This window comes from Carassius carassius, chromosome 45 (assembly GCF_963082965.1).
Source record: "Carassius carassius chromosome 45, fCarCar2.1, whole genome shotgun sequence".
NCBI classification, from domain to species: Eukaryota; Metazoa; Chordata; class Actinopteri; order Cypriniformes; family Cyprinidae; genus Carassius; species Carassius carassius.
In genome coordinates, this window is record NC_081799.1 from 15,904,334 (window position 1) to 15,922,825 (window position 18,492).

General features: G+C 37.1%; 1 protein-coding gene across 18 annotated transcripts in view; it reads left to right on the top strand.

Moving 5' to 3' along the window:
* Window positions 1–18,492, top strand: part of LOC132127699 (disks large homolog 2-like) — a 227,297-nt gene that overhangs the window by 88,226 nt on the left and 120,579 nt on the right. The window contains exon 1 of one of the 18 annotated variants that reach the window (XM_059539715.1): window positions 10,158–10,307. The exons of the other annotated variants lie outside the window; for them this stretch is intronic. Within the exon in view, the coding sequence (XP_059395698.1) occupies window positions 10,278–10,307 (30 nt within the window). The 5' untranslated portion in view covers window positions 10,158–10,277. Of the gene's footprint in view, window positions 1–10,157; window positions 10,308–18,492 lie in introns of those variants that run through there. 18 annotated transcript variants of the gene reach the window in all.

Here is an 18,492-nt window from a genome sequence, read left to right on the forward strand (position 1 = left end):
ATATATGTAAAAATGTCTAAGTCATAAAATAACATCATTTCATATATATATAATTAAATAACAAAAAATAAATATTAAACTGTTACTATGCTTCCACTATTCGAGCTCGCTGATTGGTTTAAGAATAAACCACCAATTTATATGTTTGCTGCATATGCTACAGAACAAAAAATTCAAACATGCATAAATGGCTGTTGTGTTTCCTCCTGACTGCTTGCTCCGGTGACTATCTATCCGCTGCTGAGCTCTGCCTGGATCTGGTTTTCCCGTTTTGCTGAGCGGTGCCAGACCGAGTTATTTTCTGTTCATTTCCAGTCCATTCGGGCTGTGCGATTAATATAAATCGTCATAAAATCACGATTTGAGCGTGCGCGATTTCTAAATCGCTTTATAGCATGATTTTCCACGGCCCTGACTTCCCACAGTATGCTATCAGAACCAATCAGAATGCAACAGAACAGACTGGGCACATGCCTGTAACTCCAGGTTCACACTCTGTCTGTGTTGCTTTTTTCCGAGCCCATGTTGATGGACCAGAGCGTTCACACTGCATGCGGTAAAAGGCTAGAAATAAAAACGTGCAAAAATAATTAATATCTAACACATGAGCATAGAGAGAGTTGTTAGCGCACAGGACGCAGTTTAAGTGAGAGGAGACACGTTTTAAGTGCGCACACTCTCTCCGTGCAGAGCAGCGTGTATCTGAGCAAGCACGTCTGGTTTTGTGACAGCGCAAAGGAAATCTGCGTGAGAAAAGAGATTTGCGCTCGTGCATTATTTTAATGTGCTTATTTTCGCACATACTGTATACACACTGTATACACACTGCAAACACCTAAGGCACCGCTACAATTAATGAGTTTGATGAACAATGCATGGCAAAAAAGAAAAAAAAAGTCCCTGGACACGGGATTTTTTTTTTTTTTTGCCACAAGTCTATACATTTTGTTACATCATTACTATAGTGATAATTTTGACTTATGTCTGTTCTAGAGACGTTAAAATTTTTTGATAAAGCTCTAATTGGTTTTCTTTTGGAAATATGTTTCAAATTAATCCTGAATGCAGGATGACTGTAAAAGCATATCGGTGTGTGTCACAATCGCAAAATTGATCAAAGAAATCGCGATACGTTTTTTTCTTCTTTTTTTTTCGTCCATATCGCACAGCCCTAGTTCATTCAATAAATACATTTAACAATCTAGCTTCTGAGTACTAAGTTATTAACCCAACAATAGCGGGGTCAGTTTTTTTTTTTTTTTTTTTTTTGCAGTGGGCTGCGCAAACATATGTGTTTGGTTGTGTGGGCCACGAGCTGAAAAAGGTTGGGAACCACTGCACTAGACCATGACCATGTGCTGATTCTTAATGCATCTCTCACAGACTGGCAAAGGAACATACTTTTAAGGCTTGTGCACTCTTTTTGCGAAATAGAGCATTTTCCTCGTGTATCCTACATCTCTCATTTGGTACAAATCCAAATATTTCATATTTTTGATGCAACTTATCAGAATGCTAAACTATTATTTATTATGTAAATTATAGGCTTTGTACTTCAGTCGCGTTCCAACGATGACACAGAGGCAGGTGTGCTGATGTTTGGTTTACTGTATTTTATTTTGATAAAGTACTTGTCTCGCTGAAGGTCTGGAATTCATGGCAGCTTTTATTGGCCAAGGTCCAGCCATTAGGTCGTTTGACCAACATGTCAGACAACCAATCACAGTCCGTTTCGTTCATCATCATGTTTCGAGGCATGGAAATGTCACCACAATAACAGACCGGTGTGTAAAACTCTGACATATTTTAAAGATTTTATGCCGCAAACTTGAAAATCCAGCATTTAGTTGATCCTGATAAGCGCTTGTCATCACAGTTGTAAACACGACAGCTTTCTTCTTTCATGAGGCAGTTTGGCGCTATCTTTGTTTTCAGGCGGAACATTAAAGAACGCGACACACACATATCGCAGAAACCCTTTAGAATTCAACCAATCCGATGATGACTTCGACACTCCTGAAGTGTTTCCATTTTTGTGTCCCATATGCATCAGACGTTTAGCCAATGGTCTGTGGGCGTGACATCTGAGGCTGAGACTAATAAAGTATCAACTGTGTTGTCAAGTTAGCAGTGCTGGAACTGATCAAATGAAGCCTGTCACAAAAGTGAACTGAAACTAAGCAAATACAGGCTACATTAGGCATTGCACTGGGTTTTCCCTTGTTTATCTGTAAACAAAATCAAATATATTTCAAGAATTTATTCTTTGTGTGTATATATGTATTGCATTATATATATATATATATATATATATATATATATATATATATATATATATAACATTATGTAATAATATTTAGTATATTCACATCTAGGGGGAATTTATTTTAATTTGTACTACTGTCTTTTCAAAGTAAATGAAAAGAAACCTAGCATAGTAGATTTGTTTAGTTTTTTCCATGTTGTACCAAAATCGTGCCGTGACCCCCGAACCGAGGTACGTACCCAACCTTGACATCTGTGTACCATTCCACCCCTAATATACTATCTTTCTTTATTTCTTTAATCTTTTGCATGTATTAACAGAATTATAAAGTAATTTCAATCAAAAATTTTTTTTTGAGGTGTCATTTAGTTTGAGTTCACTCCTTCTTCTCAAGTACTCTAAGTCATTAGCCTTTGTCTCTCCCCCTCTAATTTCATTTAGACTTAGTGGAACTCTTTTGCGCTGAGCTGCATTAACACATTCACAGCGCAATAATTAAATCACTTATATGGTTGATAAGTAATTCAGTTCATGCTTTGTGCATTTTGTTTATCTCAGACAGGGATAGTTTGTAATAATGTAGCAGAAATACCACATTATCTATACATTTTTTTACTTGTGTGCACCACTGCACACAGAAATGCAGAGCCAAATTGAAGATTTTGAGTTAGACTCCTGCCCCCTTGTGTTTGTTGTATGCTGGTGCAGTATGGATTATTACAATTCAGAGAAATTGATGTCCAATACAGGACCATATGCGAATGTCAAGAATCTGCATTCTTAATCATGTTTAATAATTTATCAAATTGACGTGCGACTTTAATAGGTATTTTCTCAGATGCACTTTGTCACTTGAAAAACATGATTCAGGCCATTTTATAATTCTGCTATTACGGTAGATTTAATTTCTGATTTGCATTCTAATGCCATACATGAATTATGCATGTTTCAATACCAAGTGGGTAATCTCATGGGTGCGTTGTGTTTTGACATATTGAAATGTGGATCAAACCTTCCCACAGATATTCAGCAAAAGCATACTGTATTCCAGATTGTGGTTTAAATGATAGACCCATTGCTTACAGCTCTTTTGCTTTCTAGCCTAATGAATTCTGCTTTTTTAGCCACTTTCCACTGTAGGGAGAGTCCTGAGGGGTGTTATATAACAGCACAGGGTTAGTGTGCACAAGTGGAAATTATTCAAATAAATACCGCCATTCCTTATACTTTTCACCTGCTACTGGTTTACAGTACATGTGTATCGAAGTGCAGTTAGAGTATCAGTAACCTCCAAAATCTTCTCCCTCGCTCAATTCCTGCTTCTTCTTTGTGCTGTATTAAAGAGAGGGAGTGAAAGGGAGAGAGTGAGATGGAGAGAGGAAAGACAGAAAGATAGAATCCCCCATTCGTGGTGTTCTTTTCCTACTGCTGTCAGATAAAATGCCTCATCCAGCAACAAAGCATAGCGTATTTTTCCCTGCATGCCTGACGCCCATGTGTGAGTACGAGTCCCTATCCCAGAGAGACGGATACAGCAACCCGCCGCAATGTTCTGCTGGGAGTGCACATTGAGGGATGTGATCCTTCTCCGACTCTTTTCTTCCTCTTCTTGATTTCTTTCCTTTCAGAAGCTTTGTTGCCACACCAATCCTTATGCCACACAAGACTTGCAATGTTTTTTGCATGTTATTGTGCACTGAGGTCCAATGTGAAGGTAAGACCATGCTGTAAGTGTGAACTTTTGTGTGTAATGTACATGTGTGAGTGTCACATGGGGCTGTACGATTGTGCCATGTGGCCACACAGGTGGTTGTGGCATCTGTGGATTGGCACACCAGGAGATTTTTCTGTCAAGCATAACACATTTGGCTGATTTTTACGTAAATTGTTTTGCGCTTTTGATTTTCTGGATGAGGTTTATCCAGAAGCATTTGGCGGTATTTTAACAGTATCAGTGTGAAAATGCTTTTTAATTGAGATTTTTTTTAATCTATCAGAAGATTAAAGTGTAGATTAGTGTAGTTTACCTGAGTACTGCTAATTTAAAAACACTGTAGTTTTTTTCTCAAGTTCTTATACAAACTTGCAAATGTAGCATTGCAGCCTCACACTGTCATAACTATTAAAATTGATAATAAGAAATATTTCTTAAGCATCAAATCAGTATATTAGAATTATTTGATGAAGGATCCTGTGAAAGACTGGAATAATGACAAAAGTCAGATTTGCCATCACAGGAATAAATTACATTTAATTGAAATGTGCTATTTTACAAATTAAAAATATTTCTACTGTATATTTGATCAAATATATGCAGCCTTGATAAGCATAAGAGACGTCTTTCATACACACACACAATCTATCTTTTGAACACAATACATACAAATATTTAATAAAACCTTTAGTCTTTTAATTATATAAAATTGTTTAGTTAATTATCTTAATATAGCAGAGGTTTATCTGAATGTATAAATAATTGATGTTTTATTATATCTACATTTAATATATATAAAGATAATTAAAATAATTACTATTTTCTGTAAATATTATGAGCAGGTTAAGCAGCTTCTTATGTGTGTATATTGTATGTTTTTGCTATATTTATTGTTTTGTTTAGTATAGTTAATATCACTATAATTATACCTGTCTGTCCCACTCCTTTCTGATGCAGTTTCCTATCTTGAATTTGTTCGCTAAAGAGTGAGAGGTGTTTAATATGCAAGAAACTGTTACTGCACCTGTCAGCCTCACTTCCCCCAACCTCCCTCTGCTGACAGAGCAGGAAGTGCCCTGATAATGCAAGGTGGGGAAGTCCTGCCTGTGAAAAGTTGGGTCTATGTTATACACAAACTTTGTTGAAGAATACAGAAACAAGCTCTGAAACACTGGTGTGAATTGACCTATTCAGATATACTTGGGCTATTTTATTTTCTCTGCAGGCATGCATAAAGAGAAGATTTAGTTGGGGGCTCGTCTGGTTTTTCTTATGTTGGTAAATTGCTGCTTGCTTGGAGTAGGTGGCATTCTGCTTTCCTCTGCAGCTTGTAATGGATTTATCTAAGAGAAGCTGTGTTCTCTTGCATCAAGCTGGCAGTAAACATGATGCTGCGGATGCAGGGGTGGACATGCTGGTGATGGGAGGAGAGGAAGTGTGCATGGGAAGCCAAAAACTGTATGGATGTTAGTTCCTGAGCGATTATAGTAATACATTTGCAGTGTGTGTGATACTTGATTGTGTGTATGTGGGAGTGTGAGGGGTTGTGAATGTGTGGTAAGAGATTAATGCCAATGTGTGTAGAAGCCTGCATGTGAGAGTACGTATGGGGGTGGATGTGTGTAGAGGAGTGAAATTGAGCTCTATCTGTGTTTTTCTCTCTGGCATTAGTAGGCTGTATAATAACGCACTTGATCTGTCTATACCAGTGGGTATCTCAGATCTAAAGGCCGGCTGTATTCAGTAACATTACTCCGTACTCTCTCCCACGTCAGTACTGCTACACACAACCGTTCTACTTCTTGGAACATCTTGAATCAATGGACTTGATTTAGCAGTAGTCTTGCAGTCAGTGTTGTAAAAGCTCATTTTCATACTCTAGATTGACAAGCATTATTTTATTATTTTATAACATTATGTTTAATGTTTTTTTATCATTATTTTTAGTTGGTATTACTTTGATGCAACAAGAATGCATTATATTGTAAGTGTGTGTGTGTACACACACACACACACACACACACACACACATACATTACAGGGAAAAAAACATTAGATATTAAGCTAAGCAAAAGAATTTGGCCCTTATTATTTACTGTTTTAGAATTATATTTGGCTTGAAGAGCCAGCTGATGGCAATTAACATGTTGCATACCCTCTCTTTCAGGATAATGATAGTGTGAGCCAGGAATGGAGTTGGATTTAGTTTTTTACTCTCTCATTTAAAGGAAACACTCTGTCCCAACACATTGTGCACTCTAATGCTTTATATTTTAGTGTGTGTGAACCCGGGGACCATAAGGCTTTCCGGCATGTGAATTCAGACTGGGAGAGGGAGGTACCCAGACAGTACTGATCTGCTAAAATGTTGAGCAAGCTTTGAGTCATGCAATCATGAATATTTCACCGGGAAATCTCATTTAGTTCTGATGATGAATGCAGTAACACTTGCAGAGAGTCAGACATACCTTCTCTAACCTGGACCTGCACTTTGTGCTAGAGCACTTTTGTTGTATTTTTTCTCCTTATCTGAATATGATGGTTATGTCCATTTTCATCAAGAATTTCAATGAGATATTTTTTATAGTCAGTGCCTGATAACTTTGCATGCCTTTTTATTGGTGGATTCGGTGTTGCGGGTTTTGGTCATGGTAGCTTTACTCTGGGTTTAACAAGCAGTCAGAGAGTGGTATTGATGTTTGATGTCTTTCTGAAATTCTTGTCTGTTCCCCTGGAGCTTTCTTAGAAGAAGACAAGCTTGTGTTTCCTTGTGATTATGTTTGTTCATGGCGTATGTGAGTTTGGTTTGTGTCTTCTCATCAGTGCTAGCAGAGTCACCACCGCCCACTACAGCTTCATTAAACCTCCTGCATTTCTAACACACACACACACACACACACACACACACACACACACACACACACACACACACACACACACACACACACACACACACACACACACACACACACACTCACGGCTGTCTATCACTGTATCACATACACATATTAATCATATGGGCACAGCTTGTTCCTGTCAGGCTTTGCTAGCAGATACTCACACACAAAAGAGGCCATTATAGTTAACAAGCGTCGTATAGACTTAAAAAAAATTAGTAAAGTAAAAAGTTAGCGGTGTTCATTGCTTTGCGGTTGCTAGGGCTGTCCTGGGTAGTTTTCAGGGGCTTTCTTAGAGGTGAAATGCTAAAAACATGTTCTATATGAACAGCCCCTAAGTCTATTGAATCTTTTGTAACTCTTTTGATAATGCTTTAACATTAAGTAATACATTTCTTACAGCATTTATTTACTCTTGTTAACATTATTAAAAGAAAATACAAATGTTTATTGTTAGTTCATATTGACTGAATTAATGAATTATGCATTTATACTATCCCAAGTCCATTAAATAATGTTAACAGTCACAACATATTATTTTAATGTGTTATATGTTGAAAATAACCTTTACTAAGATTAATAAATGCTTTAGAAATTGTATTGTTAGTTCTTGTTAACTATTGCAGTTAACTAATGTTAACAAATTTAATCTTATTGTAAAGTATTACAGAATTAATATATATATATTTTCATCTGCCAATTGAAAACTCTGATCATGATCACTTAGAAAAGTAATACACTTCTCAACAATCCACATTATTTCAAGCATCATTCACAAATGATTAGGGCAGGTGTCAAGTCAAGAATCTTATATAACAACATGGGTAATTTTATTTCATGGTAATAAAAAACTTTACTTTTAAGTTACAAATGCAGTGTTAAAAATTATGAACTAAAAAAATCATGTTTTGCGGGTCAGTATGCCCTTTAATAAATCACCGGACAATGTGAACTAAACTGTCCTACAAGATTTAGATGCAATGAAAGATTGTATTTCAATTCGTATGAGTCATATTTCAAAATGTTGCACTCAACATATTTTAGTCTGGCATAGTAGTTTGGGAAAAGTTCAACAAGTGAATGTGTACAAGTTTTTGTCACAGTAACACTAATAAGTAAAAATAAATGACTCATCAGAATGAGACGTTCCACTGCATTAAGCCGCTTCGGCATCACTATTGTGTAACCCAGGTTACCAGTAGACCGAGACAAAATTAACTTCAAATTAAACAACAGAGTTACAGTATGAAAGCTGCTAACCGATCAAATATAAGACTGTAATCTAGTTAATTAATTATATGAATGAAAGAACTATGAAGTTTTCTCTTTGTAGTGCATTTTTTAGGTTTGATAACTTGAAAAGTAAAGTCAACTTGAAAGTAACTTGAAAGTAAAGTAATTAGTAATCGGATTACTTTTTAAATGCAGTAATCAGTAATGTAATAAATAATAATTTTAAAGACGTAATTAGTAATTTGTAGTGGATTACTTTTTTTAAATAACTTATCCAACACCACTAATTACAAACAGTAGTACAAAAATAATTCAGTTGAACAAATAAATAAGAAATGTTACAAACATTTTTTAAATAAAAAATAAAAACACTATATTTTTCAGTGTGTGAATTAAATATATATTTCTTATTAAAGTAACAAAACTAATTTAGTCAAGAGCAGGGTGAGATTTTCTTTCTGGAATTTTGACATACACGTTTGTGTTTTTAACTGTTCTAGCACTTTAAAGTAAAAAAAAGAAAAGAAAAAAAACTTTGTTCACGTACTCCCGTGATTTATGAGCAACATCTTCACGTGTACATGCCTCTCTGACAGTGCTCAGACAGACAGACAATGCACACATAATGAAATGAGTTTTCTTTTGCTGCTGATTGCATTTCAGTGGCTTGAAAATCACTTAAAATTCACATGATGCTTAATAACATGTACAAATGATAGGTATTTGTGACCACAGAGCACATCAATGTAACATGAGTGTGTATCCACGACAAAGACGATAGTCCAAAGTCTCTGCCGGTTGACTTATTTCCACCGGTTAATCGTGTGTAGAGGTATATCACCCACCCCTACACAGGATGCAGAATATATGGGGCTGTCACACATCTCGGCCTTGAGTAAGCAGAGGCCAGAGGCCTAGAGTGAGCTGCGCTCTAGAATGAGCCGCGGCCGGCTTGAATGAGCAGAGGCGGGCGGCTTGAGAAAAAAAAAATTATGTGACATACAGCCAACTATGGTGACCCATACTCAGAATTCATGCTCTGCATTCAACCCATTCAAAGTGCACACACACAGCAGTGAACACATACACCGTGAACACACACCCGCAGCAGTGGGCAGCCATTTATGCTGTGGCGCCCAGGGAGCAGTTGGGGGTTCGGTGCCTTGCTCAAGGGCACCTCAGTCATGGTATTGCCGGCCCGAGACTCAAACCCACAACCTTAGAGTTAGGACTCAAACTCTCTAACCACTAGGCCATGAGAACGGTGTGGCAGGTGGATTCTACGAAGGAGTGACCTTGGGCTTGCAGCAACCACTTGACGACCCCAGGCTGGATGCCGCTTCGTCCACGGTGAAAGCTGATTTGGCGATCCACAGTGCAGTGATGTATTTCCTCAGTGACCAGCACGGATCAGCTCCAGGCATGATATCAGGATATCGTCCTCTTTTGGAAGGTCAAACAAAGTAGTTTCGCTTTCACAATGAAATACACAGCGTCTATACAATGTGGCTGCAGCAGCAAAAAAAAATACTACAACGAGAATAAAAGATACACCTTCTTTCTTTGCCTGAACATCTGTTAGATGAGTCTTAACTTTGATAAAGAATATCTCTTTGGATTTGAGACTTTAGTCTTTGCAACTTTACAGATCTTCTTTATGCACCAAGAGCTTGTAACACTCCAAAGAGAAAGAAAATTTGAAATTGCATCATATGTGACCCCTTTAACTATGCAACTTCTAAACTGTAGTATTGTTGGCTTTAATACTTGATATAAGGTTCATATAAGCTACAAAAGCTCTTGTTATACCTGTCAACTGTCGACTTCCTGAGCGTGAACTGTGTTGCAGTACAACTTTTCCGTGTGGGCTCGGTGGCCCTTCCTCTCTTAGTTCCTGCTTGGCTGTACTCCCTGCAGTAGACTTGCTGAGTGCCGCAGAGTGCTGGATGCAGCGATGGGGAAGTGATTCAGGGCCTCCCCACATCTCTGGCATGCTCTCTCTCTCTCCCTCTCTCACACACACACACACACACAAACACGATGAACACAGTCTCTGAGTCTGCCCAGAGAAAAGGAAGCCACTCCACAGAACATGAACACCTTTCTACTGTCCGACTGAACAGTCACTGAAACGCGCTCACACATACATACACACACTCAGAGAAGCATGCAGGAACAGAAAGTGAGAAGCCCAGAGGTAAGCAAAAAAGACTTTATACTGTACGTCATGTCAAGTGTGGAGAGAAGGAGCGACGTAAACTGAAGTAATTAAGTGCTGTTTCGATGCTGTAGTTGTCAAAGTCATAAACATTGAAAGTTGGCATTGCAAACTGTTGTCAAGAATGATTTTCAGTCTGTCGTAAGAAACTCTGCAGCAAAGTGACTCACCCCAAAAGCTTGTCTCTCTCTTTTTCTAGTTTATTTTGGTATCATTTTCTTGTTCCATTTCTCTCTTTGTCACTCTTTCTATTTTCCTTTCACTTTGTATCTTTCCTCTTCCATTTCCTTCTGTGTTTCTTTTAGAATCAAATATTCTGGAGAGCAAACTAATAAGCACTTGATCATCTCTTTTCTCTTTCTGTATATCATAATTTTTGGTTTTATAATTATGGTGATTTTATGATTAGTTATGTTACACGTGAGACCCTTAGTGCTCTACTTGACTTATGTGTTCACTCACATGCTGCATTTCACTGCTGTATGAGCAAACTTCCGAGCAAACATGTGGCTGTATTCTGAGCCTGTGTGTGTGTGTGTGTTTGAAGTTGATGTGTTAAGGGGGGTGTTTGTGGTCAGATCTGATCCCCTGGTGCTTGATGCTTTTTCTCATGTTTGCTTCAACTGTTGCTGATGACACTCCAACTCAAAGGTGCTCTATGCACACACGTTTATAATGTTTATTATATAGAAGAAAAAGAAGTTGATGTGTTAAGGGGGGTGTTTGTGGTCAGATCTGATCCCCTGGTGCTTGATGCTTTTTCTCATGTTTGCTTCAACTGCTGGTGATGACACTTCAACTCAAAGGTGCTCTATGCACACATTTATAATGTTTATTATATAGAAGTAGAGCTGAAACAACGAATCGATTTAATCGATTAAAATCGATTATTAAAATAGTTGTCAACTAATTTAGTCATCGATTCGTTGCTAAATAACTTTTATTTGCCGTAAGCGGCTCATTTCGTGCATATTTCAAATCTGCGGTGACCAAAGTGTGGCAGTAATAAGCCACCGGAGGTTTTACTCAGCCAGTACAGCAGGAGAAGTAGTGAATAGCCAATAGCTGGCCTCGTTTTATGTCACGTGCTTCCCGAACAGCGTCTCTGCAGCATTCAATAGACATGTCTATGAGCGTGATGTGGGAGTACTTTACTTTGATCCTTCAAAAAAGAAGAGTAACCTGTAAACTCTGCACTACTGAACCGTTTAAGGGGACGTTCACATATCACATCTTTTGTGCGCTCAAGTTCGTTATTTCCAACACCGCACCACATCGAGTTAAAAACATTTCAACTTTTCAGAATGCCGCAAGCGCACCGCGGGTCATGTGACAAGAACTAACCAATCAGCTTCATCCTTTCCCGTGACAACGTTAAAAGCTCAGTCAAGATGAAAGGAACAGCTGATCATAGTTATATATGGATTTCCATTTTGAAATAAATTTAGTAGCAGAGCTACTGCAAGCGATTTTTTGAGCTGCAAATCCATTTATCCTTTGCTGAAATTTCCACGTCTTCAAGGAGAGAGCACGTCATGGTTGCTTAGCAAAGACAGACGCCTCAGGAGTGCTTCTGCCCGAGCGCTTTGGAAAGGAGGAGAAAGCGGTGCGCCTAGCGTTTTCCACGCGTTTTTAGGCGAGATTTGTGAACGGCCCCTAAGACTTTCATTTGTGCAGATTCTCCAGTACAATGTTGTTTGCAAATGTTTAGTCGTAAAAGCTGATAACATTGCTTTTTAACAATTAACATTTAAAGCTTTACAAACATGTTCTGTGATCAGTTTGTCGTTTACCAGTTCAAAATTCAGTCGTGCAGCCCAATTATGACTGAATGAGAGAGGTAAATGTTTAAAGATATTTGAAATGCACTTTTTTTCTCAGTATTCACTGCTCTTTTTCACACAGCAGGTTTTTTGTGTGTGTCCAATTTTTTTTTCTGGACAACCTTCTGATGGATTTTACTTTAAATTGTGAGTTCCATTCAGGTTTCATGCCATTGGCACTTTTTTCGAAGGATTGTTTACAATTTCACAGCAAAAGCTATAAAGCTGTTTCCCAGTAAATAATAAAATACAATGCACTGCAATTTTATTCTGTTTTATCCTTATTCTTCGTGAAAATATGTTCTGAAAGATTCCTTAATAAGCTTTGTTCGGGATGTTAAACTACTTTAGGAGCTCTAAGGACTGCCATGGTGAAAACATTATTTGAAATCTACTTGTGAAATTTGCTAGAGTATGGGTCAGTGTTCTGATTGCAGAAGAGTTCGACAAAGGATTACTAACACAATAAAACAACTCCAGGTATATTTTTGATGAGGATATGACAGTGCAAAATGGTTAAAATCTCTTATAAATCAATGCTGAAGGATAAAGACCATTTATTAATAATTTACTTGGGGAAAAAATGGAAAAAACTAAAATATAAGTACATAAACCGATTAATCGTAAAAATAATCGACAGATTAATCGATTATCAAAATAATCATTAGTTGCAGCCCTATATAGAAGAAAAGAAGAGGGCTCAGCACTGAGCCCTGAGGTACACCATTACTTAGCCAGACATCCCCTGATTTTTGCTGGGACAAAGTGAGATAATAATAATAAAAAAACAAGACAAAAAGAAAGATAAAGTGCTGAAAGAAAGGTGGAATCAATGGAGATTATGTGAGTTGAACATGTTCCCAGTCTGTGTTCACACAGTCTCTTTTGATCAGCTCCAATCAGGATCTCTGACTACGTAGTTCATCCGTCTGCCATCTCATCTGCTCCCCTCAGAATAACGCTATTGTTCACACGGGCTCTCATGTTTCGGCCTGGCTACTCTGCTGTTTGGACCCAGACTGTCTCTGTGTGTGTGTTTGAGAGAGAGTACTCATGTTACCCCCTTACTGTGCCTTGTTAGAATGGTAAACATGAGCGGCTAACAGATGCAGGGTCTGTTCTTTTATATCAGTGACACGCACTCATAAACACAAGTGTTAGTGCACATCTTCAAATGGTCTAACCCAATACTATCTACTTATTGGATCAGAAAGTTTATTTTTTCTCTTTATATGGGACTGGGAGCCCACAGTAATATGAAATGGGTGTTTTGAAGTGTCAAAGTTCAGTGGAAACTTGAACAGATTTTTGTTAAAATCTTGATTTTATTTGTTGATCTTGATTTTATTAATTATGTCAATAATTAATAATAATTAAAACAATAATTAAGAACATTATTTTTGTTCTCAAAAATTTCATCTGTCACCCTACAATATAATATGTGAGATGTTGGTTAATCTCAATCTGCATGATCTCACACAGCAAATCCCCTAATAATCCATAGACTTCAGTAGTTACAATGAAGTGTTTTTTTATTGAAAAAAACTGTTCTAAAAGTTCTTTAAAAACAATTGATTCTTTCCTTTCCTGCGCTCACACAGCTGTAGGGTGTTGTTGGTGTTACCTGGATGTTCCTATGCAGCTGATGGGTGATGTGCATAGTTGCTTGTGTGCTTTGAGTGGTTGCTAGGTATTTTCTTGGCCCAAGTCAAAATAGCCTGTCCATGTCTATGATATTGTAGCCCCTAGATATGTCATGAGATTTGTTTGTCTTTGTATTGTCATCTGCAAAGTACAACTAATCACAGCCTTCTCCTCAACAAACACATACAAAAACACCTAAATAAAAGTCATTTATAATGTTAAATTCAATTCAAGTTTATTTTAAAGGTGCTTTTCACGATACAAATTATTGCAAAGCAGCTTTACAGAAAATTAAGTTTCTACAATATATTTAGAAGTAGCTTATCAGTTGTGACTGTCAAATTGATGTACATATGGCAGAAATGTAATGTAAAATCCAGTTAATAACGTAATCAAACAGACAATGTACATTATTAACAGCTGTGATTATATGTTGCAATTCAACTTGTTGCAAAATTTGGTAGTTTATGTTGTTTCAGGGTTGCATTCATCTGTGGTCCTCTGAGGGGTTGGCATCATCTCTTCTCAGGTTTTCGGTAATTTTAGGTCTTTGTAAGGGCTGGATCCAGACTGAAGCTTGTGTAAGTCCTAGTTACCATGGGATGTTAATCCTGTGGCAGAAAAAGAGAAACAAATAGAGACGTAATTAGCGTAGCTGCTGTTCAAACCAAGAAAAAATGGTTTGTTCAAACCAAGCTAAGCAATAATAATGTGCATTTGATCAGATATAACTGCAGTACAAGATTATTAAGATTTAAAGATGCATCTTTAATCTATATTTAAACAGAGAGAGTGTGTCTGAACCCTGAATGTTATCAGGAAGACTATTCCTGAGTTTGGGAGGCAAATGCGAAAAAGCTCTACCTCCTTTAGTGGACTTTGCTATCCCAGGTACTACCAAAAGTCAAGAGTTTTGTGACCTTAAAAAAATACTTATCATCCAATTTTTTACATTTTTTACACACTCTGTTATCTTAGATAATTTACAAGTTTAATCTGGCCTTGTTGAGATTTATAGTTGAGTATCATCAGAATAACAATGGAAACTCATTTCATATTTTCTAATAATATTACCAAGGGGCCACATATATGTGGAAAATAGGGACACTTCCTTGTGGCACTCCATACTTTACTGTTGATAATTGAGATGACTTCCCGTTTAAATAAACAAGGTGGTAGCGATCGGACAGGTATAATCTAAACCATTTTAAAGCCTGCCCTTGAATACCCATATAGTTTTGTAATCAATCTATGAGTCATGATCTATAGTGTCGAACACATCTCTAAGATCAAGTAAAGAAATATTTAAATTGTCTAGCAATTAAATGGAAATTATTGAATGATTTTAGTAATTGAACATTGGGTAATTAATGATGTTGAGATAATTAGTGATTAGAAACGTGGGTGGAGGTATTGAATTGCTTTGCACACTGAGGAAGACTTTGAGTCTATACATTTCAATTTTTCAATGAATTCAATTCAATCAGAAAGTTTAGTATAAGTGTGAGTGCAGGTCAGTGGGTGAGTGGGGAGGGGGATAATCGGGCTCAGTTCAAGGCAACCATGCCTGGTGTGAGTACACCCTAAGTGATAAAGTCCACCACTGCTTGGGACTGTTCTCTATTCTTACCCTTCCTAACAATTTCTAGTGATTAAATTATTGACATTTCACTGTCAGGACTAATTGACTGAATAGGGGGAGGGTTCATGACCCCCAGAATAAAATGTGCAGTTAGCACTTTCAGAGTCAGTTTTTCCTCTGACTGTGCTCTTCTTCTAGCCCAGAAGGTCTTCAGACAGGGTGACAGAAAATGAGGAGGAGTGTACCCAGATAGGAGGATGTTTTGTGGCCAAGATGCTTGTTCTCTCTGTGTCAGCATTCTCACGGTGTTCGCACAACTTTGGTCATAGTGCTCATGTGTTGTTTGTTAATTATTTTTTTGTGAAATTGTACTTCTATTTTAAAATCACAGGTACAGAGAAACACTGGGAGGGATGGTAGGCTCATGCTGTGTGTCCTTTAGCTGCCAGTGAACTCCTATGAACTTTGTAGCTCATTAAGGTTAGCAAGAAACCTGAATTCAGCCACAAGGCAGCACAAAATCAAACTCAACTCGACTGGAATTCTGGAGCTTGCTGCCTAGTAACTACATTTGTTTTGATATTGATTTTGATATATATTGTATGTATATATATATATATATATATGTGTGTGTGTGTGTGTGTGTGTAATTAGTTTAAACTTTAAATTAATTTAACTTTAGTTTGTTTTGTTTTGCCAAATTTGTGCTTCAAGTAGAACATATTTTATTTATTTTTTATTTTAAAATTCTAAATTCTAAGTTTTTCCTATAATATTTATAATATTTTAGTTCTCAGCTTTGGTTCAGTTAATGAATCTATTTTAAATGGTTTTAGTTTTAGTTAAAAACAACACTACACAGCCAAAATTATTTTATAAAAGCACTTAGTTTTAACTGAAACTGTTAAGTGATTTTTACAGTCATTACAGGGTTTTAGGGCATATTGTTGTCATATAACACAGCTATATCAGTTTACACAGCGTAGTAAGTAATTTTATCACACTGAAATTATGAGCTCTCTGCTGTTTCAAGATTTCTCAGGTGTGAGCAGAAGAGTTGTCCCTACACCATTCTGTTTTATTTGAGATAATTGCATGTTACTAGGTGTGATTACTAACAGCATTGTCATGATTAATAGAGTGATTAGCCAACTGCTACGGGCTCTTTTTTGGAGAGGGGGAGATGCAACATGGGAATCTTAATTAGGTTTTCCATGTTGTGTGAGTAAACCCAAGCTGCAGGCTTATATAACCCAAAGCAACATTTGCGATTTGTAAACCAGGGTATTTTTAGCATTATCTTTAAAAGCAAGATCCATATCTGGACTCTAATCCGTTCTGTGTAAAATCTGTTTGCTCCATTTTATTGTTCATTCCCTTGGTATAGCTATCCAAAAGTGGGATGCTGTCTCTAAGATTAGTTAATTTAGCCACAATTTGTCATATTTGTACCACAAATATGTATTTAATGAGGTTGTTTTCTTGAGAGGCACTATACACATTGTGATAAAACTATAGTATAGTATATATATAATGGACATTTCTTTGAAGCTATCAATCTCAAGGGCTTTTTATACTGCACTAAACCCATTTGTCTTTTTAAAGCCAGAACTAAGGCCACTTTTAACCCCGAGTAGCCCAGGATTATGTTTACTCAGGTTTTTGGTGCAGTGTCTGATTTATTTGAAGCAAAACGCTCTTTAGAGTCAACTAATGACTTTTTTTTTACCTGGAAAAATATCACAGTTGAATATTCAATTAAAGTCAAACTTAAAACATTTTTAGTGTAGTCAGGGAGTCATTTCTATCGAGCCACATCTATCGAGTCTTTCCTACTCTTTCTTTATATAGTTCCCAAGAGGTGTCTCAGAGCTCAAATCTAATTGTCCTTTACCACTGTAATTAAACACTCTGGAAAAAGCTATCAAACTTCTAATATCTAGTCAGTCAACTATCAGCTCAGCCTCAAACTCTTCTGTCTCCACAGTCAACTGCAGCATGCATATGCCCCGGGAATGCCTCTCCACAACATTAAAGTCAAAATGCCACCCATCATTCAGACCTTACAGCTGGAATTTGACAGCTAGGATGGTCTGAACTATGCAGGAAAGTCACTGCAGCAATCTTTTTATTGTTTCTATAAAAGCGTAAGTTCTATATCATATATAGAATGTTGATGTACTGTATGTGTGTGTTTTGATGCTGTGAAGCTGCATTTTACTTATGGAGAATAAATTCAGCATCAGAATCATCTCCAATACAAGGGCCAGAGGAGGGTCACAACTGGCATATTTTAGCACAGCTTTTATGTGGAGTTGCATCTTAAAGCAAGATTGGAGCAGACAAAGAACTTGGCTGTGTAAAGACACCTTTTATCACAAATTTTATCACAGACTGTGCTTTACAATCTCAGGTTCTCTATAAACCCTTGTATTGATTTGCAAACACATAAAGTCAATTATAAGTGGTTCATGACCGATTTACAATGACAGACCTTTAGCTCCTAGCCCTTAATGTTACTGGCAGATTTGATACATTCTTCCTGTGTTTTTCTGCAGGCCAGAGCAAATGACACCAAGAGGGAGAGGTGTATCCATCCTAGCCTCCAATACAGAGTGCTGATGCTTTACTGTAAAACCGTAATGTAGCACAGTCTGAGGACAGACTAGAACTTCTCGTGCTGAATGCATGCTGAAATATTAATGTCAGTTGGAGTGGGTTTAGCTGCAGGTATGAGGCTAACGCAGAAGTGAAAACAGACCTGCTAGACATATTACTGTGCTGCAGGCATGAGATGCTAAATTAGGAGGCCTTGAAAACAGACACTTAATTAACTTTTCTGGGATCTTATCATGTGTGGTGATTAGCAGACGGAACTTTCTCTAACTTCCATTTTTATTTGAATAAATCTATTTACTAATGTTTTAATGATTTAATTCAACACAAATGATTATGGTCAAAGCAGTCTTGTGGACTGGGGAAAGCACATAGTTTTGTAAGAAATAAATAGATTTATTTAGCCAGGATTAATCAAAAGTAATAGTATGTTGATAATGTTACAAAAGATTTAAGTTTTTAATTCAATGCTGATTCAAATCATTAAAGGAACCTGAAA